Genomic DNA, 23526 nt, shown 5'->3' with positions numbered 1-23526 from the left:
TGCTCATGACTGCAGCAGATTGTGAGACTGATAAGAGCTTCAGAAAAACCTTGACTTGTGGGAGGAGGAAAATCTGCCTGAAAAACTGCATTCTTAGCAGCCTGCAAGGAAAGTGCAGAGCGCTGCTTGAAATGGCTTTGGATAGGAAAGTCCCTTTTCTGCCTCGGCCTGTTGAAGGATCTTCTGAAGCTGATACCTGCCATCTCCTTGTTTGGTTGCGGTTTTTTCTCTTATGATTTTTTTTTCTCTCCTATGATTTTTTTTCTCCTTGAAATCTCCTTTCTAAGCCTGGTTGCTTTGTGATCCCCCACACCCATGCCAGGTTAGAAGCTGTGACCAGCCCTGGCTGCTTCTGGAGGAGTTTGAGCTGAGATTTGGAGAAGCAGGATGTTGAGGAACATCCCTGCTTTTACCCTGAGCCCAGGGGTAAAGCACCCAGAGAGAAAAGGGTTAAAGCTTCTTTTCATCCATTTTTAGCTTGGTACCTGTAACTGAGTGCTCAGCAGATTTTACAGACTGCCTTTCTGGGGGCAGGAAATCATTTCTAGGCCAATAAAACAACTTTGCAGGAAGTTTCTTGCTCATCTGAAGAGCAGGGTGATGGTGAAGGAGAAAGGGCTGGGCAGTCAGTGGTGGCCTGGTGTAATAATGAAACAAGAAATATTTCTACTGTAATGTAACACAGCAAGGAAAATATTTACCTAAAATTCTCCAGCAGCCAGTGCTTTGGAGAGCAGGAATTTTATCTTGAGCAGCAGTTGCTGTGCAGAGGATCCCGAAGGTCTTATCAAAGCAGGAGCTTGAGGTGAGGCTCCTGGTACAGTAAAAATAGTGAGTGAGACCCTTGGTTGTGTGAGCAAGGGGAGCAGCGAGGGATAGAAGAGATGTGATCTGCTCTCTTCCTTTTGAAAAGGGAGCTCTTTCTCTTTTCAGATGAAAATTAAAATGTAATTACAAACACCTGTGATGTGTCTGGGGGAAGGAGCAGGAAGGGCGGAGAAGTGACTGAAGAAAATCCCTGCCACAAGGACAGAGGGAGCAGACCCTGATTAGTTTATCTGAGGCAGTGTAGGTGATGTGATCACTGTGGGAGATCTTTCATCAGGAGAAGTCTCAGGGTCCTCAATCTCCTCGATCTACCTGGAAAAGGCAAAGCAGGGGCTGTGTCAAACTGTGTTTGGCTGAGCAGTACAGCACACACTGGTGCTGTGCTGACCAAAACCCAGTTCCAGAGGAGGAGGCAGGTTCTCCATCCCTCTGGAGAAGGATTGCCTGCCTTTGTAGAAGCTTCCCAGGGTTGTCTGCCTTTGTAGAAGAAGGATTTGGCTAAACATGAGCTTTTGGGTTGAGGATGCAGGTAGAAAACCAGATGAAGTGGAGCTTGGTTATGTGCAGCTTGGGGATGGTTTTTCTGGCCTGATGCTCTTGTAAAGCTGTGCTTCTGATGTGGCTCAATGAGATAAAAGGGTAAGAGAGTCTCCAAAAGAGAGAAGGATGGGCTTATCTCTCTGGAGGAAAGCTTGCTCCTCTTCTTCTAGCAGGAGTTTGGGGTATGTGCTATGAGGTGAGCTGTTTACATACCTTGCTGCTTTAAATATTTACTGTTAGAGCTCTGGATATTCTTGTTATTCTTCAGTTGCTGTAATTTTCCATCTTTCTCCCCCCTTCTTAGTGCCTTAGGTGCACATGGGTGCAATATGACCCAGCTGGTTTTAATGAAAAGGAACTCCTACTTCTAGCCTGGATATTTTATTTCACACTTCATGGGGCTCGCCTCTGGGCCGCTCCATTTGCTAAACTTTTATTAGATCCAGGATGATAACATAACCCAAATTGCCTTTGCTTGGGAAACACAGAGTGACCCAGGGAGCTGGGACTGACCCAAACTGCCCCAACCTCTTCTGCTGAAGTGCTTTGAGCTCCTTCACCAGCTCCACCAGACGTCATTGTGACGCTCCCACCACAGTCCATCAAGAAGGTTTTGAGGTTTTTTCTAGTGGTTTATTTCTTCTTGCCTCCCGTTGACCTCAAAAACAGAGTTCCCATCACAGCATCACCCCAATCCCTGTGTGACCACAGCTCAGAGAGTGCCACCAAACTCCAAGCAGGGGCTGTCACGTTGAATCTTATGGGATTTGCAAGGGCGTAGGTTCTGAACATCAAAAAATGTGCTTGGTTCTTCCTCAGATTGCTGGTATTGCTCTTTTAAAGCCTTGTTTACAATGAGGATTTTTAGGTTGTCTTGCTTAGTTTTTGTTTTGTTTTGTTTTGTTTTTTCCTGCTCAAACCCATTGTACAACTTTGTGATGAGGCTGCAGTCAGGATGTTTAACAGATTTTGCAAAAGGCTAATAATCCAGGTTCTGTTCTTCCAGTCAGCGAGTCATCCATGATTTTTAACAAAGGGGGACTTTTTTCTCTCTCAGTAACAAAGTTAATTATTGACAGCTACATTTTTACCTGCTGGAAATGGATTGCCGGTGTGACCCGCATAAGACTGCTTGGGAGGGGAAAAATAAAGACACTTTCTTTCCAAAATCAATGCCAGTGACACGGGCCAGCCCTCTGCGGTGGGGACAGCAGGGAGCTGGCACCCGGGTGCTGAGCTCAGTGCCACAGGAGCCACAGGTCCATGGCCATTCCTGTTCTCCTCCAAGCCATGGAGAACAGCAGGTGGTGCTCAGCCAGGATGGCACCAAGGAGTTTTACAGACACTGTATTGCAGGAAAGGCATTTTTGTTTGCGTTTGTGATGCAGAGAGATGCAGAGCTGTCCCTCCCCACGCTGCTCTGGTGGTTTGTGACACCACAAGGAGAGCAAAAAATGAAAGAGCTGAGCACTGCTGCCTGCCAGAGGAGAGGAAACCCACTGTACCTGCCCTAAAATATCATACCTCTGTTGTAAAGGTGCTCTCAAGATTATTTAAACAGTTCTCATGGTTTCAAGTAATGCCTTTCCTTGGACAGTGTGGAGAACCTGGAGCTGGTTGAGTCTGGGAAACTGGTACTGTTGGTTTCATTTTCTGGTTCATTTACACTCTGGGGGAGTCTGTGGTGTTTGCAGACTTTAAATGTGTGAAATTAAAAGGGTGACATCTGTGGTGAAGCTCATACTTTCTGCAGTAACTGTCCTAATGTTTTACATCATTTTCCTTTATGGCTCACCCCAAGTGGACTGAAAGCCCAACCCATTCATTTTTCCTTTCCTGTTGATGTGCCTGGACACATTTCAGGGGGTATCATCACTTTAAAATGATGCTATTAAAACACAGGGCGGGGAGGATAAAAAAGAGGGTCAAGAGGGCAGGATTTGAATCAACACCGGAAAGGGAGAAGCATCAGATAGCGAGATGCTCAACCTGGGAGGGTGTGAGAGGTGGGGAAGGGGCAGCAGTGTCACGGACGGGGCTGGTGTCGGTGCCAGAGCGCTTTCCTCGCTGGCTGGGGCTGGAGCGGAGGGAGCCGTGGCAGCACCGAGCGCTGGGCTCAGCATCGGGGCAAGTTTCGCCTCCCCTCCGCTCCTTCCTGCAGCGCTGATTTTCCAGAGCGGGGCTGCTTGGATTCGGCAGCGGTTTGTTAACGCAGCGCCGGTTTGATTTTGAGCAACCACAAAACGGAGCGTGGCCGACTTGTCCCTTTCCAAACAAGGCTAAACCGAGAAGCGAAAAGGCTCCATCAGCGCCGGAGAACATCGGGGCAGCGACCCACCCGTGTGGGGCCGCTTCCAGCCTCCGTGGGGCAGCGCTGCTTGGTTCCCCAGCCTGTTCCCCGTCACTGGGGCTCCGAGCCGAGGGCACAGCGGGCCCGGGGGATGCGGTATAACCCGGGGGTGCCCAGAACATCGGGGCCGCTTCCATCCGTGTGGGGCAGCGCTGCTTGCTTCCCCAGCGTGGGGGCTCCGAGCCGAGGGGCGCAGCGGGCCCGGGGGATGGGGCACAGCCCGGGGGTGCCCAGAACATCGGGGCAGCGACCCACCCGTGTGGGGCCGCCTCAACCCTCCGTGGGGCAGCTCTGCTTGGTTCCCCAGCGTGTTCCCCGAGCGGAGGGCACAGCGGTATAACCCGGGGGACGCGGTATAACCCGGGGCGCACATCAGGGCGGAGCGGGGGTCGCGGCCGCCGCCCCGCGGAGGGGCCGGCGCGGCGGAGGGGGCGGCGTGACGGGCGTGGGGAGCAGCCAGTGCGCGGCGAGGGGCCGTGCCGGGCCGGGCCGGGCTGGGCCGGGCCGGGGGCATGGCTGGCTGCCCGGCGGGGCGGGGGGCGGCCGCAGCCGCTCGCCCTCCGCCATTCGCGCGGCCGCAGCGCGCACCGCGGAGCCGGGGGGCAGCGCCCCGCGCCCCGCCATGGCCGACCCGGCCGTCAGCGCCCACCTGGAGGGCATCATCTCCGACTTCGAAGGTGGGTGGGGCGCGGGGGTTGCTAATGGGGACCCACGGAGGGAGCAGCCGCTTTTTGGGGTTCAGCCGGGAGGAGCCGCCGTCCTGCTTTTATTTTCAGTCTATGGAGCCCTTAATAGTTGCTGCGTTTGCAGAGGGAGAGGCTGGGGAAAGCTCCGTGTGTCTGGAGCCAAAAGCGGAGAGGGCTGAGCTGGGCTCGGCGTCCCCAGGCTCGGCTGCCGCAGCCTCCCCGCACCGCTGGAGCCCCGCTGGGGTCCTGGGCCAGGCTGGGGTGGCGCCCCGCGGGTAGGGAGGGCTGGAAGGAGCGGGATGCCCCACGGAGGCATCCCCAGGGCTGTCGGTGCCTTTTGTCCGGAGCGGCTGCGGCCGCTGGTGTATCTGCCAAGGCAGGGTCTTACGGGATGTTTCTCCTTTCCTGCCCTTCCCGTGTTCATTTATGTAGTTTTTTCAGCTGAAAACACCAGACCAGACTGGAAGTCTGAAAAGAAAGCCCTTTCTGTTGATTCCCACTTTTGGGGTGCAAACCCAGCCCTGGGATGTGGATAACGATCCCACTTTCCCGAATCCCCGCAGCGGCAGCTCTGCAGTTGTTGTCCCGTGGCAGAGCTCCAGCGCCCTTGGAGGATCTGCCCGTGCGGACCGGGACGGCTTCTCCCCCGCTCCTCTCGCCTGGTATTCTGCTTTTTCCAAGCGAGATAAGCCAGCGGGGAGCGTGCTGCTGCCAGATGGGTCTGGGAGTGAGAGACAGGCAGAGGAGGGCTGGGGGGCCGTGCCTGGAGCAGGCGTTGAGAGATCGGCTCGAAGGGAGCTCATCTTCCTCCCGAGCAGAGTTTTGGAAGAGCGGCTCCATCCATCCCTGCGCGTCCTGGCAGCGACCCAAGCGGAGCTTTGTGCAGCGGTTTCTGGAAAAAAAAAAAAAAAAAAAAAAAAAAAAAAAAAAAAAAAAAAGAAAAAGGAAAAAAAAAAAAAAGAATCCGAAATAGCGGAGATGTTGGGGCCGCGCGGTGAAAGCTTATCCAGAGGCTGCGTGTGCAGCGCTATAGGCTGAGGCTCCTCCGCCTCCTGGAGAAGCCGGGCTGACCTTGGGCAAGCAGAACTCTGCTGGTTTTCCTGCTGGGGAGCCGAGGGGGCTCCGAGAGCCGGGGTTCCTCTTCCAGGTCAGGCAGGAAACCGGTGGCAAAGCTGGGGTCCCTGCGGTCCCTGCTGTAGGGTTACCTCCCCTGGCATCCCCTGCCCCGGGGTTTAGCCACGGTCACCTCCCCGTTTCCATGCCCTGGGCTCTCCCCAGCGCAGGAGGCTGAGGGAAGTCACGTTCCTCGGGCAGATTGGGACTAACAAGTGTTGGGACACAGAGTGACCCGAATCCGCCGCCCCTTTGGGTTCAAGGGCGCCTTTGTGACTGTCCTGAGCTTCCCCACGTAGGGCTGCGAGCTGATGTAATTACCACTTCCCTCTGCTGCCCCAATTGCATTTAAATCTCCGAAGAATGAGTAATTCCCCACTCGGATACGGTAAAGGCTCTGCTGTGGGCCCTGTTTGGGCTGTGTGTGTTCCTCCGTGGCACCCAGCAGCTCCGTCTTGCCTTTATTTTCAGTCTGTGGAGCGCTTAACAGTTCCTGCCAGTGCAGAGGGAGAGGCTGGGGAAAGCTCCGTGTGTCTGAAGCCAAAAGGTCTGGCCTTGCCCTTGAGCAGGGATCCGGGCTACTGTTTCACAATTTAATTAGCTCTCAGCCTGGCACAGCAGCTTCCCAAAAGGCAGCAATTAATCTGCAGCCCGGAGGGCGAGAGATGCAGTGTTCCCGACTGCTGGGTGGGTACCTCAGCCTCACGCAGCCCCTGGCCAAGCAGGAGAGATCTGCCAAAAAAACACCACGGAGCTTCAAGAGCAGAGCATCCCCAGCTCTCTTTGTTCCCTGCAGTCACACTCTGCCTGCCCTCCCCAGCCACCCTGGCTGTTCCTGCCTGTTTTCCTCCCAGCATCCCTGCCTGGCTCCTTGTCCCTGCTGTGTTGCAGCAGGCAGGGAGCTGCAGCCTTGGCTGGGGAGCTGCCAGCCTGGGGAGGCTGCAGGGGCCCCTGGGGAGGGGGAAGCAGCGCCAGGTACTTGATTCCAGTTCAATTTCCAGATTAAAGAAGCGTTTGAGAAGAAAACAGAGCGCAGCAGGGTGTGTTTTCCTCATGCCCAGTGCTGTGATGGGGATGCTCACAGTGCCCATCTTGCACTGACCAGCAGGTCCTGCAGGAGGAGGGCTCTAGAAAAGTCCAGGAACTGTTCCCAGAGGAGCTGTGGCTGTCCCATCCCTGGAAGTGTTCAAGGCCAGGCTGGATGGGACCATGAGCAGCTTTGTTTAGTGGAAGGTGTTCTCTGCCCATTGCAGAGGGGTTGGGAATAGATGATTTGTGAGGTCCCTCCCAACCAAAGCCATTCTGTGATTCCGATCCCCCTTGTTTGACTGACAGAAGCTTCCCTGTCTCTAATGGGACGGAGCATCACTCGGTCTGTGGTTTGCCAGCATTTACAGACAATAACATCTCTGCCCCTGGGTTTATAGATCCTGGCAGGTTTTCAGGAGCGTGGCTGGTTCAGCTGTGGTTCCAGCAGTGCTTCCCAGGCTCACCTGTGCTCTGAGGGGGCTCTGGGTCCCTCAGCTCCCCGGGGTCTCAGCACAGACCCTGAGCTGCAGGGAGGGGAGGCTGCAGTGCTGAACCCACCTGGTGAGGTGCCAGTCCCTGCAGCCCAGAGCTCCCTGACCCAGCCAGGCTGGCTGATGTGGGAGTGCTGGTGTCCATAAATGGTGCCCCACTGTGCAGGGGTGACGCTCCTGCTCACAGCTTTGGTTGGTTGTGATGCTGCACAAAGATAACCCCACAGTGTGGAACTCCTCATCCTGCCAGAGCTTTGTGCACTCAGTTTCTGCTGCCTGGTAGTGAGACAGGGGAGATCTGCTCCAGTCCCTCATGCCAGGGTGACTGGGGTGTGTTTTTGCTGGCAGTTTCTGGTGCAGAGCACCAATGCCAAGCACTCCTTGCCTTTGCCAGTGCTGTCAGTCAGCACCAGATTAGTTTCCCTGTAATGTTGAAACACAAATTGTCACAGTGGGGGTAAACTGTGCCTGCTGGAAGTGCTGAGTGGGGCTGTGAGTGTGTGGAGAGGCAGGAGGGTTCCCAGGGGTTCTGTGTGGGGGCAGCTTTGCTCTGGCAGAAACCATGAGACAGCATTTGTGGATGGCTCCTAATCCCTGATTTTCCCATTGCTCAGAGCCCAGCTCCCTTGGGAATGTGTGCTGGCTGTGGGTGAGCCTTGGCAGTGCTGTGGAGCTGGGTGGGGATTTTCCAGCCCTGCCAGGACATGACACTGCTGATCACAGGGTTTCTCTGGCCGTTTTATTTATTTACTCTTCCTTATTATTACACACTTTTCAGACACTTCTCTCACCACCCAGTGCAGGGTATTTTTAGCATCTCACCAGCGGACTTTGTCCCAATGAGATACAAACTCATGCTAAGTTATGTCCCGGTGCCACCAAAAATCATCACCCCGCTCGTTTTCAGGAGGGCTCTGCATTATAAATAGACTTTTCTACGTGCACAAAACTCACAGACTCATCCTTAAAACCTCCTTGAGCAGATGCCTGGGATGTCTGTGGGACACGTGGCCGTGCTGCACCCCTGGGCTGTGCAGGGCCCCGTTCCTGCTGCCCCTGGAGCAGCTGCAGCTGCATGCTGCACATGCTGGGACTCACCCCGGGCTAATATTAGCAGGAACGTGCCAGTGTGGGTGATGTGCCTTGAATCCAGCAGGCTGGAAAGGCCTGGAGATGGGATGTGCTTTGTTTTTGTGTGTCTCTCTCAGGTCCAAGGTGTGTCCCCCAAGCCCAGCCCAAGGGTTTGCAGGATGAGCTGCAGGCAGGGAGCTGAGTGTGTGACTAACAGTCCCTGGTGTGCCAGGGCTCAATGCCTGGAAAAGGAAACGCAAAAAGATCTTTCCTATTTCCATCTTGGATCATCCCAGCCCTGGGAGTGAAGCAAAGCTCCTCAATTGTTGGATTTCCTGGGCTGTCCACAAAAAGGCAAACAGTGACTGCTTTCTCCTGGAGCTCTTTGTGGCCAGCTCGGTGTGGGCACAGCCAGAGCTGCTCCTGCGAGACAGCAAATCACCTCTGATACCCTCAAAGCTGGGCTTTACAGCCACTTCAGAGTGTTCTCTCTCTCATTCCACATCTGTGTTTCTCTACCTGAGACAAGAGGACGGGCTGGATGGGAGTTTTCTGCCAAATCCTCCTGTGGTGGGAGAGGAAGGAGCCAGAGGAAGGTGCCTGTGGGAAGGGAAGTTTTGTGTCTTCCCCAGCAGAAGTTGTGTCTTCCCCTGCAGAACTGCTCTTCGAGCCACAGAGTCAAAAATCTGCATCTGCCTGGTCACAGCCCTGGGTACCTGCTGCTGTGGGCTGGGTTTTTCCCTGTGTCAATCTAATTCTTTGGGAATAAAAAGATTGTGAGGGAGTGCAAAGGGAAGAATTGATGATCTCTCTGTCCATGTGAAGTGGGCTCTGGGATGGCCTCTGGCCCTGGTTTGGCTGTAGGATCATCCAGAGGTTGTTGTTTACAGTCCTGTTGTGCAGGGTGGGCTGGGCTGTGTGTCCCACCGTGGCACTGGGCAGTGTCACAGCAGGGCTGTGTGTCCCACTGTGGCACTGGGCAGTGTCACAGCAGGGCTGTGTGTCCCACCGTGGCACTGGGCAGCATCACAGCAGGGCTGTGTGTCCCACCGTGGCACTGGGCAGCGTCACAGCTGGGCTGTGTGTCCCACCGTGGCACTGGGCAGTGTCACAGCAGGGCTGTGTGTCCCACCGTGGCACTGGGCAGTGTCACAGCAGGGCTGTGTGTCCCACCGTGGCACTGGGCAGTGTCCCTGGAGTGTCACAGCAGGGCTGTGTGTCCCACCGTGGCACTGGGCAGTGTCACAGCAGGGCTGTGTGTCCCACCCTGGCACTGGGCAGTGTCACAGCAGGGCTGTGTGTCCCTCCATGGCACTGGGCAGTGTCACAGCAGGGCTGTGTGTCCCACCCTGGCACTGGGCAGTGTCACAGCAGGGCTCTGTGTCCCACCGTGGCACTGGGCAGCGTCACAGCTGGGCTGTGTGTCCCACCGTGGCACTGGGCAGTGTCACAGCAGGGCTGTGTGTCCCACCCTGGCACTGGGCAGCGTCACAGCAGGGCTGTGTGTCCCTCCATGGCACTGGGCAGTGTCACAGCAGGGCTGTGTGTCCCACCGTGGCACTGGGCAGTGTCACAGCAGGGCTGTGTGTCCCACCGTGGCACTGGGCAGTGTCCCTGGAGTGTCACAGCAGGGCTGTGTGTCCCACTGTGGCACTGGGCAGTGTCCCTGGGGCTGTCACAGCAGGGCTGTGTGTCCCACCGTGGCACTGGGCAGTGTCACAGCAGGGCTGTGTGTCCCACCGTGGCACTGGGCAGTGTCACAGCAGGGCTGTGTGTCCCACCCTGGCACTGGGCAGCGTCACAGCAGGGCTGTGTGTCCCACCGTGGCACTGGGCAGTGTCCCTGGGGTGTCACAGCAGGGCAGGCTCCAGGGCTGGCTCAGGTGAGCTCCAGCCCTGGGCAGAGTGAGCACAGACTGTGCTGACCATACACAGACCCTGCAGAGGAGCCTGGCTTGGGAGGGACAGGGAGGGGATGGCTCTCTGCACCAGCCAGGGCAGCTGCTTTGGTTTTGGAAGCACAGTGCTGGTTCCTGGAGGGACTGAATCAGGGGCTGGAGCTCTGTGCTGGCTCTCCCCAGTGCCCGAGGTCCTGGCAGCACCTTTCCCTCAGTAAGGGATTCCCCTAAAGTGCTGTGCTCTTTGCTCATTGCCCCTTGGTGGGCTGGGGCAGGGCAGTGAGTGGGGAGCACCTCTGGGACGTGTTGGGTCAGCTCTGAGAGCTCTGAGTGACCATGGCCAATACAAGCCAGCAAACCTGGGGCTAAATTACTGCCAGGCATGAACCTGGCACCTCTGGGTGCCCCATGGCCTCACTGGGTGCTGGTTTAATTTCTGCTTTGCTGCCCTTCCTTGCAGGGAACTGCTCAGCCCTTTTTCCAGGAGCCAGGACTGAGACAACAGCCACAAAAACCTGTATGGGGACGTGTCATAAATCCAAAAATAATAGTGGAGACTTCAGAGCCCATAACCACTCCAGATATTCACATTTCTGACTTTGATATTTAAGGCAGCATCTTTCTGCAAGAATATCACGTGGGCTCTTTCCCTCTCCAACCTCCCTGTCCCCTCCTGCTGCAGTGGACTTTGGCACCCCTTTGGTCTTCAGCAACAAGCCAAGTGACCCTAAATCCAGGCTAAGCCTGTTTGGAGCCTGTAAAATGAGTCAGTGGGGCTGAGTTCAGTTCCTGGGGGGCTGTGCCTGGTTGGTGGGGGTCAGGCTCCATCAGGGGAGCTCTCTGTGGGCTGTCATGCCCTTCCCAGGGATGGGGAGGTGTCCTGGCCACCTCTCATTTCACACCTGCAGGGTTTGGTCCTGGCACCCCTCTGGTGGCACCAGCAGTCTGTACCCCCTCCTCACTTCCCTCCCTGCCACACACAGCAAGAACAGGTTTGTTGCTGGTGACAAACAAAAGAGTGGCACGGAGGGTTTTTCTTCTTGGGCAGGAAGGGGTTTGTTGCTGTTCCAGCTCATTCTGAGCAGCTCTCATCTCATCTCCTGATGGCTGTGACTCAGGCTTTTATCCTGATTGTTTTGGGAAGCTGCTGGGTGCAGCTCAGCCCTTGGCCCTCCTGGGGACACACAGGGACAGTGCCCACCCAAGCTGGCCCTTGGCTGGTTCGTGTGCCCAGAGGGGACATGCCATGGGTGCTGTGTGACCCTGCAGCCTCGCAGGGCTGCTGGCACCAGGCCAGGGCACTTTGGGGTGGGTGGGCACAGTCAGTGCCAGCCAGCTGTGCTGTTGTGAGGCCTTCAGCATGGGGGAAGAGATGAGAATTTGACTTCATGTTTTCAGAAGGCAGACTTATTATTTTATTTTATGATATGATATGATATGATATGATATGATATGATATGATATGATATGATATTATTGTCACGGACATACTTTATGAAAAATTCTTTTGCTAAGATCTTTTCTCCTGAGAAGCTGAAAAGCCTCAGAAATGAAATGTAAACAATGGTTATCTGCTGCTGTGGAATGCAACAGGTGCATCTTTGATTGGTCTTATGTGGTTGTTCTTAATTAATGGCCAATCACAGTCCAGCTATCTCAGACTCTCTGGTCAGTCACAAGATTTTATTATCATTCCATTCCTTTCTATTCCTAGCTAACCTTCTGATAAAATCCTTTCTCTATTCTTTAGTGTAGTTTTAATATATAATTTTCTTTTAATATTATATACATCATAATAAATCAACCTTCTGAAACATAAAGTCAAAATTCTCACTTCTTCCCTCGTCCTGAAACCCCTGCGAACACCACCACAATAATATTATATTATATTATATTATATTATATTATATTATATTATATTATATTATATTATATTATATTATATTATATTATATTATATTATATTATATTATATTATATTATATTATATTATATTATATTATATTATATTATATTATATTATATTATATTATATTATATTATATTATATTATATTATATCACATTACATTATATCACATTAAATTATATCACATTAAATTATATTATATGATTCATATAAATATTACTTATATTCTTTTAGATATATTATTTATATTATATATTATTTATATTATATATTATTTATAGTACATATTATTTACATTATATTATATATAATATATAATATATAATATATAATATATTATATATTATATATTATATATTATATATTATATATTATATATTATATATTATATATTATATATTATATATTATATATTATATATTTATTATGTGTTATAAGAAATTATGTACTAAAACTATACTAAACTATAGAGAAAGGATACAGACAGAAGGCTAGAAAAGAATGATAATAAAAACCTGTGACTGACCAGAGTCTCAGCACAACTAAACTAAAATTGGTCATTAATCAACACAATTCACATAAAACCAATCAAAGATACACCTGTTAGTAAATGATCTCCAAGCTACATTCCAAAACAATCAGATAATTATTCTTTACATTTCTTTTGTGACACTTCTCAAGAGAAAAAATCCTGGCAGAGGGATTTTTCAGAAAATATCATAGTGACAGCCATCCTCCTGTGGATTGCAGGGCAGGGGACATTGTGACATCAGTCTGTGCCACTCCTCCTGGCAGGAGAGGTGGCATTTTGGGACAGAAGGAGCCCAAAAACCCTTGCTAGGGTGAGGTGGGTGCTCTGCCAGCCCTGGGGTGGTGGTGAGGGCATGGCACTGGTCACTGCACTGGTTTGGGGCACAAGGAGTGTGGTGAGCACTGGTGTTGGGACTGAATCTTTGTGTCACGTTGGCCAGTGGAAGTAAAACTGCAGGGAGGACTGCATGGGATGGATTGGATTTGATTTTTCAAAGCCCTCAGGAGGTTTGGGCAGCAGCTCACACTGCAGTGCTGGGTGTCCCCTCCAGGAGAGCAGGGACAGCAGAATCAGGGCAGCATGGCAGGGCTAAATGGCTCCTGGATCCCTCCTTTGCCCCAGTTTCCCCTTTTTCTGGAGCTTTTTAACCAGCATATCACAGCACCACCATCAGAGCATCTTCTCCAATGGAGACTTGACTGATTCAATCACCCAGCCCCTCTCCATGTCCCTTGCTGGGCACTGGGATTCAGCCACCTGGGGCTGGCATCTGTGGCACCAGCACGGGGCAGGCTGGGCTCTGCACGACCATCTGCATCATACTTTTGTCTCTGGGTAATCATTTCAGGGCATTTTAGAAATATTAGTGAACCAAACCAAATCTGCAGCCCCCATGGGAGGCACAGCAAAGATTTATTTCTCTCCTTCCTCCTCCCCTTGTGAAAGGAAACTGGAGCTCAGACAGGAGACAGGAGCTGGAGTGAGCCTCTGGCAGAGGCAGTAATGCAATCTGCTGGGCTGGATACTCTGTGTTTTATGTAATTTTCTGTACAAGTATGAAATGAATATAAGGGATGTAAAATACACTGCTCTGAGCTGGAAGCATTTTGCTGCGAGTTAATGGTTATATAAACCCAAGTGTAATAGAGAATCAAGCTAAAATCTTTTGAGAACTGCATTATGGGGACTGGAAAGCTGGGATTTTGTATTAATCTGAGTGTGGATTTTATTGTTTTTTTCTATTCTTAGTCGTGACTTTGCTTTTGCATGTTCATTTCTGGGAAAGGAGCAGTCTGCTGCATCAGCCTCAGGCTGTTTTATACCTTGCTGTGAGTGAGAGAAACGCTGCTTTGATTGATGTCAGAGCCCTGAAGTTGCATTTATCCCCAAATTTCCACCTCTTGGTACTGTTTACACCATTCAGGAAGGCCCTGCATAATGACAGCACATTGCCAGCCTTTCCTTGTGCATGTGATTCCTGTCAGAGCAGGCAGTCTGCTGCCACTTCCTTTGAAGGCTGGCTGTGAAATCAGAGAAGGGATTTATGTGAGCATAAACTGTTCATAACCTGACCCAGGATGGCGTGAGAGTCAAGGTACAACAGCAGAATGTCACTAAATATATATATATATATATATAGAGAGAGAGAGAGATAGATGGATGGATGGATGGATGGATAGATAGATAGATAGATAGATAGATAGATAGATAGATAGATAGATAGATAGATAGATAGATAGATAGATAGATAATTTATTTATTTTATGTATGTAGTGCTGCAAGGTTGGTTTATTGGTGAAGGAAAGGTGTGAAGCCTTCTGGCACAAGCACAGGGAGGGGCCCCAGCAACCCTTACTTCTTTTCTTCTTTCTTTTGTTAGATCACAGAAGCTTTGGGAAAGGTGCTTTTAAAGTGTCCTGCCTTGGTTTCTGTGGGTGTAGGAGGGGATCTGAGTTTCTCAGGCTGTTTTGAAGCTGTGCGTGCTCACAACATCCTGCCAGCTTGTGCAGCCTTTGCTGCCAGGGATTTTCCACCTCAGCCCCGTGGTTTTGACCCCACTGAGGGGCTCAGGGGAGCTGGGAGCCCCTTTTTGTTAAGGGTGGGGTACAGATGTCCTGCTGTGGCTCCCTTCCCTTTCTGCTCTGGGACCTTCAGGTTTACTACACAATAGAAATACCCTATAGGAACATGCAGAACACCCTCCTTGCCCCCATAGCCGAGCCTTTAGCTCACTCCAATGCACCCAGCTCTGCTCTGGGTGGTGGCAGCTCTTCAGGTTCTTGTTTATTGTTATCTTATCTAAAGTTTTGCATCCTGTCCACACCAGGCTCAGCGCACTGGAAAAGCAACCACAAAAATGGCCAACAATCTCTTGTTACAAGGTCTTCTAAGACCAAGCTATCCAATTAAGAACTGACAGCTGGGTTATTTTCCCTTTTAACCCAATAACTGATCCCAAAGAGCCCCCAATGCGGATTTTCCCACCCAATTACAGAATGCCACCCAAACCCATGAAGAAGGAGGAAGAAGAAGCATGAAGAAGAAACCCAGGATGACACCCTGTGCCCTCCATCTTGTTTCCATCCACAACACACTAAAAATCCCAAAACCTCAATTTCTCACCACGTGATACACCTACACTGCTCTCTATAATCTATTTCACACTTTTGTGGATTCCAGTCTATCTTGCAGTCTAGGAAACTTTCCCCATGGATGAGGGTCAGAGTCAGTGCTGCCCTGGGGGTCAGGGCACCCCAGAGCAGACATAGAAATATTCCCTGGGTTTCCTCAGGCAAACACTCTTTGCTCTCAGCCTGGGCCAGAAGAGCCCTGCGAGCACCCTGCTGCCTGTGACAGGCCTCTGGAAAGCTTTGGGGCCGTGAGCAGTGAATGCTGGGTTGGGTTTCCAAGGGTTCCTTGAAAGATGAGAACTGCAGCCTCCCCCCTTTCCTGCCTGGGAACAGGAGGTGACCATCTGGTAGCAGTTTAGAGCTCTCAAACGCTGCCATTGTGTGCTGGGGAATAACGGGGCGCCCGCTGCCCCGGCCCCACAGGGCTCTGATGTGTCCAAAAACCCAGGGAAAGCTCTCTGTGCTTAACAAAGCAAGCAAATGCAACCCCTGGGTTACAGGCACCACGAGAGGGGCACAGGATGTTTAATGGGAAGCAGTTGGGGGCCGTGGCTGTGACAGAGCTGGAAGCAGCTCCCAGAGGAGCCAGCATCCCTTGCTGTTTATTTTGGTCTCCTCCTGAGCTCTGTGCATAGATGTTGCCTTGTATAAAGCCTCTCGCTGGCCTGTTGGTGGGATATTCTGTTTAAAAAGGGAGCAGAGGAGGAGCAGATGTTGCAAATGTTCCCTGGCTGACGCTCCTGGGGTGCCCAGGGCCAGGCTGGGGTGGCAGTGAGCTGTGGTGGCAGTGAGCTAGCTGTGTGCTCCAGAGCTTCCAGCTGGGACGTGTGTGTGCTGGGGTGTGTGTGCTTGGTGTGTGTGTGCTGGTTTGTGTGTGTGTTGGGGTGTGTGTGTGCTGGTTTGTGTGTGTTTGGTGTGTGTGTTGGTGTGTGTGTGTGTGTGTGTGCTGGTTTGTGTGTGTTTGGTGTGTGTGTGTGCTGGTTTGTGTGTGTTGGTTTGTGTGTGTTTGGTGTGTGTGTTTGGGATGTGTGTTTTGGTGTGTGTGTGCTGGTTGTGTGTGTTTGGGGTGTGTGTGTGCTGGTTGGTGTGTGTGTTGGTGTGTGTATGTGTGCTGGTTTGTGTGTGTGCTGGTTCGTGTGTGTTTGGGGTGTGTGCGTGCTGGTTTGTGTGTGTTTGGTGTGTGTGTGCTGGTTTGTGTGTGTTTGGGGTGTGTGTGTGCTGGTGTGTGTGTGTGTGCTGGTTCGTGTGTGTTTGGGGTGTGTGTTTGTGTGTGTGTGTGCTGGTTTGTGTGTTTGTGTGTGCTGGTTTGTGTGTGTGTGTGTGCTGGTTGTGTGTGTTTGGTGTGTGTGTGTGCTGGTTTGTGTGTGTTTGGTGTGTGTGTGTGTGTGCTGGTCTATGTGTGTTTGGGGTGTATGTGCTGGTTGTGTGTGTTTGGTGTTTGTGTGTGTTGGTTTGTGTGTGTTTGGGGTGTGTGTGTGCTGGTTGTGTGTGTTTGGTGTTTGTGTGTGTTGGTTTGTGTGTGTTTGGGTGTGTGTGTGCTGGTTTGTGTGTGTTTGGGGTGTGTGTTTGGGTGTGTGTGTGTGCTGGGCTGTGTGTTTGATGTGTGTGTTTGGGATGTGTGTGTTTGGTGTGTGTGTGTGCTGGTTTGTGTGTGTTTGGTGTGTGTGTGTGCTGGTTTGTGTGTGTTTGGGGTGTGTGTGTGCTGGTTGTGTGTGTTTTTCCCTTTCACAAACAGGACAGGACTGCTGGGGAACGTTCCTTGAGCTTTATTTGCAGCATCAGCCTCATTACATGGCTGAGACAATAGGAGGATGGCTAAGCTCATGTGCAGCCAGCAGCAGCCAAAGATTTCTTTGTTACAGAGCATCTTAAAAACTTTCTAGCCAATAACATGTTGCTAAAGCTTACAGACAGTTGTTCTAACCAATTACTAGAAGTACACATACACTTTATACAATGTTTACTTGTATGATTTCTATTAACAATACACAATACCTCATTATTAGGCTTAAAACCTTAATACCTTGCTAAACATATTTTTCTCCAATCTTAAGGTCTATCTTAACCTTCTACTGCCTTGCTAAAAATATTTTTCTCTAATCTTGAGTTCTATCTTAACCAAACCTAAGACTTAAACTATTGTTTCATGTCCTTACTATACTGTTGTAACTTTTTCTACCTTCAGACTTTACAACTACAGCTAACCCTAAGTTTCTCTACTGTTTCTAAGGCCTACCTTTCCATCTTTCTAAAAATCTTCTTACCTTTACTGTTTCCCACATTGTGGAGTCCCTGTGCAGGAGCCAGATCCCTCCATGGCATCTGAGCACCCTTGTGACATCTCTGCTGTTGCATGAGCTGCTGGGATTTGAACCAGACCTCTGGCTGCATCCCTAAATGTTGGAATCCTGGATGCTGAGAATTCAAAACTTTCTCTGCCTTACCCTCAGCTGCTGTTTTTGTGAGGAATACACACACTTCCCTGCAGGAAGCTGGGAGGAGGAGCAGAGGCTGTTTACTTTCCTTTCCTGGCTCTGGGGCAGGACACACTATTTATAAGTTTTTTCTCTTTTTTTTTTTTTTTTTTTTTTGAAGCTATTGTGCTTCCTGAGGTCCTTCTCTCCTGTCATGCAAGGAGGAGAGAGGCAGAGCTGAGCAGGGAGCTCCAGCCACGCTCAGTCCCTCATGAGGAGGTGACATTCCCAATGCCATCGTGCTCATGGCAGTGGGCTCTGTCTCAGAGGTGGAAACTCCAACCCTCATGGTCACACTCCTCCTTTCTCATGCCTGGGATGTCTGACCTTCTCCAGGCCATGCTGAATTCATGGAATGTGCCAGCAGGACAAGCTGGGCACTGAAATCCCTGTGAAACCATGAGATGAGAGGGGTGAGAAAAGCTCCTGAGAGAGGGGTGAGAAAAGCTCCTGAGTTGTCCCCAGAAATGCCACTGGGACCTGGGGCTCCTCATGATTTTGCTGTCAGAACCTGTGCTGAGCCATTTCTGCCCCTCTTTGGGGTGGAGGTTCTTGGCCAGCCCCTCAGCCCCTTCCTGCCCCTAGCACAGCAGCACAAGGGAGGATTTATCTGCAGGGCTTGCTTGTCCTGAGGCTGTAATCATGGTGCTGCAGCTCTGCCTGGGGCTTTCTGAACCCCTTTGTGTCTGGGCTTTGACCTTTTTCTCTTTTCTGCAACAGAAGGACCTGGAAAAAAGCCATTTTTGGGTGTTGTAATTCAGTCCAGCCCTTTGATAAGAACAGGGGCTGGCTGTGCTCCAGAAAGACCACATGGGGGGCATTGGAGGGGTTTGCCCTGGCCTTGGGGCACTTTGTAGGGTTTAAAGTCAAAGGAAAGGGGCCATGTAGGTCGGCATTGCTATTGGTATACTCACCATTTCTTTGGGCAGGTTTACCCTGAGTTTGGGGGCACTTTGTGGATTTTAAAGTCAGAAGAAAAGGGCCATGAGGTCAGCATTGCAATGGGGTTACTCACCATTTCATTGAGCAGGTTTATCCCGGGTTTGGGGGCACTTTGTGGGGTTTAAAGTCAAAGGAAAGGGGCCATGAGGTCAGCATTGCTATTGGGTTACTCACCATTTCTTTGGGCAGGTTTACCCTGAGTTTGGGGCACTTTGTGGGGTTTAAAATCAAAGGAAAGGGGCCATGTAGGGCAGCCTTGCAATGGGGTTACTCAGTATTTCCTTGGGAAGGGGCAGCAGGGCTCAGAGGAGTGGGGATGATGGATGTGGCTCAAGTGAGGAGCCCTTGGAGGTCAGCAGGGCTGTTTGTACCCAAAGCTCATTAGCAGGTCAGAAAGAAATCCCCAAACCTCTTGGTACTGAGGGATCTCAGGGCAATGTTCATTCAGGAAAGACACTGCTCAGCATTTCCTTTGCTGCTGAGTTCCTTGAGAGCATTTACCCTGTTGTGGCTCTCAGGAGGTCAGAGAGCTGCTTGTTGAAGGGAAGAGGTGGAGACTGATCTGGCTGGAGGAGGGACAGGCAGGTTTGAAGGGCCTGATGTGGACACAAGTGTGGTTCCACCCTTCAGTGTCCTCTGCTGCTCCTGCCCACCCAGCTTTGCTCAAGGGCTCCCTGTCGGGTTGTCCCTTCCTCTTTCTTTGTTTCCAGCAAAATGCAGGCTGGGCTTGGCTGCTGCATTGTTTTAAACGTGGGGGTTTTGGAAAAAAATACAGCTAAAATGTTTGTTTGTGGATAAAGTGTGTGATGGAGAGGGGAAACTGTGGAAAATCTGTGCTGGAGGGTCAGAGCTCCAGCTGAGGGTTGGAGACCTGAGAGTTTGAACATGTGGAAAGAGCTTTCCAGTGTGGGGCTTTTTTGGAATTAATTATTCTGGGATGCTGAGAGCTGTGCCTTGGACACAGACCTGCAGTGCCTGAGCTGTGCCAAGTGCAGACTGCAGGGTGGGGAGTGCTGCAGGAGCTGTCACCCCTGTGAGCAGGTGATGGCACGGCTGGGAGAGCTCCACAGAAATCAGAAACCAGATAAATCTGAGCAAAAGCATTTTTAATTTTCTTTATTGCCTCCATCCTTTCTTCTACCGATGTCTGAATATTTCTGAGATGCAAGACAGAGTATTTGTCACCAGGTGCCCTTTGGGTTCCTGGGTTTACAGGGTGGGGTGAATTTTGTGTTTTGGTGCTTTCCTGTGGTGCTGTTCCCATCAGGCTGACCTTGGGCTTGGATCTCTCTGTGCATCCCTCCAGCTGTACCCTGTGATGGTATTCAGAGGGGTCCCAGGATGAGGGAAGAGACGAGGATCTGACTCCATGTTTCAGAATGCTGATTTATTATTTTATGAGATTTATTATATTAAAACTATACTAAAAGAATAGAAGAAAGGATTTCATCAGAAGGCTAGCAAGCAAAGGAGAAAGAATGGAATGATAATAAAATCTTGTGTCTGACCAGAGAGTCCAAGCCAGCTGACTGTGATTGGCCATTAATTAGCAACAACCAACATGGACCAATCACAGATGCACCTGTTGCATTTTACAGCAGCAGATAATCATTGTTTACATTTTTTTCCTGAGGCCTCTCAGCTTCGCAGGAGGAAAAATCTTAAGGAAAGAATTTTCCATAAAAGATGTCTACAAGAGCCTGGGGTTCATATTTGAGTTCATATTGGGGTATTCCCCCCAAAAGGAAAGCAGTCCAAAGTCTGTATCCTCACATTTTAACCCCTGCAGTCTCCCCTTGCTGAGCCCCAGCTCTGAGGGCCCTGCTTTCTTCACCATCTCTGATTTCCCTGTGCCAGGGGAGGTGCCCATGGCTGTGCCAACCCCTGGTGCCAGGACAGAGGAGGTGGCAGCTGCTGGGTGTTGGAGCAGAGCTGGGTGGCTGCCATGGGGATGATCCCCTCTCCCTGTGCCACCAGCTGGACCCAGCAGTGACCGATGGCTCCTGTCCAGCCAACGGATGTGTCTGAGGGATGGAGGGTCCTGGGGCAGAGCAGCCCTGGGACATGGATGCTTCCTGCATGGTGGATCCTCTCCAGCTCCACCCCAGGGGTGGGAGGACTTCCTGGGATGAGGCAAGGCTCTGCTCCAGTTCTCTCCCTGGAATCCTGATTCACAGAATTCACAGAATCCACAGAATGACCAGATTGGGAGAGACCTTCAAGATCATCAATTCCAGCCTCAACCCCTCAGCTAAACCCTGGCACCCAGTGCCACATCCAGGCTTTGTTAAACACACCCAGGAATGGGGAATCCACCACCTCCCTTGGCAGCCATTCCAGAACTTTATCACTCTTTCCATGAAATTTTTTTTCCTGCTATCCAACCTAAATTTCCCTTGTTGCAGCTTGAGGCTGTGTGCTCTGGTTGTGTCAGTGCTGCTGCAGACAGAGCCCAGCCCCAGCTGAGCACAGGCACCTTTCAGGAGCTGTGAGAGTGATGGGGGCAGCCCTGAGTCTCCTTTTCTCCAGGCTGAGCACCCCCAGCTCCCTCAGGGGTTCCTCACAGGGTTTGTGTTCCCAGCCCCTCTCCAGCCTGATGTCCTGTGGAGTCTCAAGCCCAGGATTTTGAAGGTTAAATCTCACTGCTGCTATGATTCTTGGGGGGATCAGAGAGTATTTCCAGCCTGTGGCTTCTCAGTGGGATCCAGCAGTGGTTCCCTTTCTGTGGAGTTCAGCCTTTTGTTTCCACCTGGCTGGGTCCTGAAAGGAGCAGGGATCAGTTGTCCCTTCCCTTGTATCAGGGTCTCAAGTTCATGTGCTCAAAACATTTCAGTCTTTGGGTTCCTGTGGTCTCTAGGTTTGTTTTTAAGGATATGAGCTTCTGGGGCTGCCACCTTTGGTTTTCTTGCTTCATTTGTATTGGATTTGGTGCTCTCCTGGGATTGTTTTCCTGTTCTCAACTTGCATTTTGCTGGCAGTGCTCACAGGAAAGCCTGTGTTTATCTGTGCATCCTTTGGATGTGAGAGGGAAAGCGAGGTGTTGTTGCTGACCACTTTGTGTGTCACTAATTTAAACTCATAGTTTTTTCTGTGTAAAGGAGTTTTAGTAGTTTTAACTGCTAGCAAGAAAGGAATTAAAGTCTTTGCAAAATGTTAGCAAGAAAATGCACTTCATTAGCTCAGCGGGATAGAAAAGGTTACTTAAATTTTAACTACTGCTTAATGATTGGTTTCACTGATTTCACCTTACAACATTTTAAAACTAAAATGTTCTGCAAGTGAGTGGTCAGCAGACATGAGTGACAGCAGAAGCAGGTCATAAACTGCTGCATTGGCAGCAAATGTCATGCTAAATAGAATCATTGTGTTATGAGGATTGCCATTCAGCTATAGTTCAAATACAGTATAACCATCAGTTCTTAGGAAATTTGGCATTGCTTTTTTTTGTGGCATAGGTTAAAAGAAAGAAAAAGAAAAGGAAGCTGGATCTCTGTCTTCACCCAAACCCTGCTCTGCTCTGCCATGCCATGGTGGGACCTTCTGCTCCCCTCTGAGTGTGGGGATAATTTCTGCTCTGGGGCTGAGTTTCCTGGCCTTGATTTGTTTTATTACTGGGTTTTTAACTTGTCTGAAGAGGCAGGGCCTTTAATCCCCAGCTGCTTAAGTGGATTGTGAGTCCTGGGATGAAGGAGCAGAAATGGAGTTTTGACCCTTGTGCAATGTCTGTAAGCACCTCTGGACACACTCAGGTGGACCGTAACTAAATCCTGAACTACTTTTCATGTTTTTCAGCTCTGAAAAGATCCTTTGAGGTCGAGGAGGTAGATCAGTCTTCAAATTCCTCCACGCCACAAAGACGGGCCCCCAACACCCTCCTCAGGTCCACCGTGTCCAGCTCCACGCAGAAGTTTCAGGAACTCGGCGCCAGGAACTCGGAGCCCTCCACCCGCCATGCGGAGCCCACAGTGCAAAGATCCCCCAAGCCCCCTCTGAGGAGAGTGGAGCTCTCTGGACCCAAACTGCCCGAGCCGGTGTCCAGAAGAACAGAAATCTCCATCGACATCTCCTCCAAGCAGGTGGAGAACTCCACCTCGGGCCTGTCGCGGTTCGGCCTCAAACGAGCCGATGTGGGCCACAAACCGCCCGAGGGCCCGGCCAGGAGGACTGAGATCACCCTGGGCAAGCCCCAGGAGCTGCGGCGGGCAGAGGCGCCGGCCTCCAAGATCCCCGAGCCGCCCTCCAAGATCCCCGAGCCGCCGCAGCGCCGCGCCGAGCTGGGCCCTGTGCCGGACACCGCGCCGCGCCGCCCGGACAGCCAGGGCGGAAAGGGCACCGAGAGCCCGGCCGTGAGGGCGGCCGAGGGCTCAGAGCCCGCCGTGCCCGCCCTGCCACAGCTGGCAGAGACAAAGGCACACGGGCTGCCCGCCGAGAGCCCGCCGAAGAGAGAGGAAGGTGAGTGCCAGGGGCTGACGGGTCAGGGATGGAGTGGAAGGGTTTGTGAGGTGGATCAGAAGGGAATTTATAATTTTATAATGATTGTATTTATAAATGTCATAATTATTATCTTTATAAATTCTATCACTATCATATTTATAAATTAATAATTATTATATTTATAAATTTTATAATTATTAGATCCATAAATTTTAAATTAATAAATATTTTAAATTCATATATATTTTATATATAAATATTTATATGTATATATATTGAACGTTTAAATATTTATTAATAAATATTTATTTGTAAATTAATATATTTATTAATCTTGTTATTATATTATTAATTTTAATAAATAGTTATTATGTTGATAATATAATTTAATATTAACAACTAATATTTATTAATAATTATTACACTAACTAAAATATTAATGTTAAATTATGATTTTGTAATATTTAATATTATTTATTGTAATTATTATAGTTCATTGATATAGACCATTAATGTTGAATAATGAATTATTAGTATTATAGAACATGAATATTAAGATTATTCACATTAAATTATATTTTGCTATTAATACATTAAAATG

The 23526-nt window shown here is 50.4% G+C and overlaps 1 protein-coding gene across 4 annotated transcripts in view; it reads left to right on the top strand.

Annotated features, from left to right (window-relative positions):
* SEPTIN9 (septin 9) overlaps positions 1 to 23526 on the top strand; it is a 160773-nt gene that overhangs the window by 78073 nt on the left and 59174 nt on the right. For 3 of the 4 annotated variants that reach the window (XM_063175466.1, XM_063175469.1, XM_063175468.1), the window contains one exon: positions 22284 to 22943. In XM_063175466.1, the coding sequence (XP_063031536.1) occupies positions 22284 to 22943 (660 nt within the window). Of the gene's footprint in view, positions 1 to 4324; positions 4396 to 22283; positions 22944 to 23526 lie in introns of those variants that run through there. The other variant, XM_063175467.1, reaches the window with a different exon arrangement.

The sequence above is a fragment of the Melospiza melodia genome, chromosome 24 (genome assembly GCF_035770615.1).
Source record: "Melospiza melodia melodia isolate bMelMel2 chromosome 24, bMelMel2.pri, whole genome shotgun sequence".
Lineage (NCBI taxonomy): Eukaryota > Metazoa > Chordata > Aves > Passeriformes > Passerellidae > Melospiza > Melospiza melodia.
Note: the sequence above shows the minus strand (reverse complement) of the source record. Positions and strands in the feature narration are given on the sequence as shown.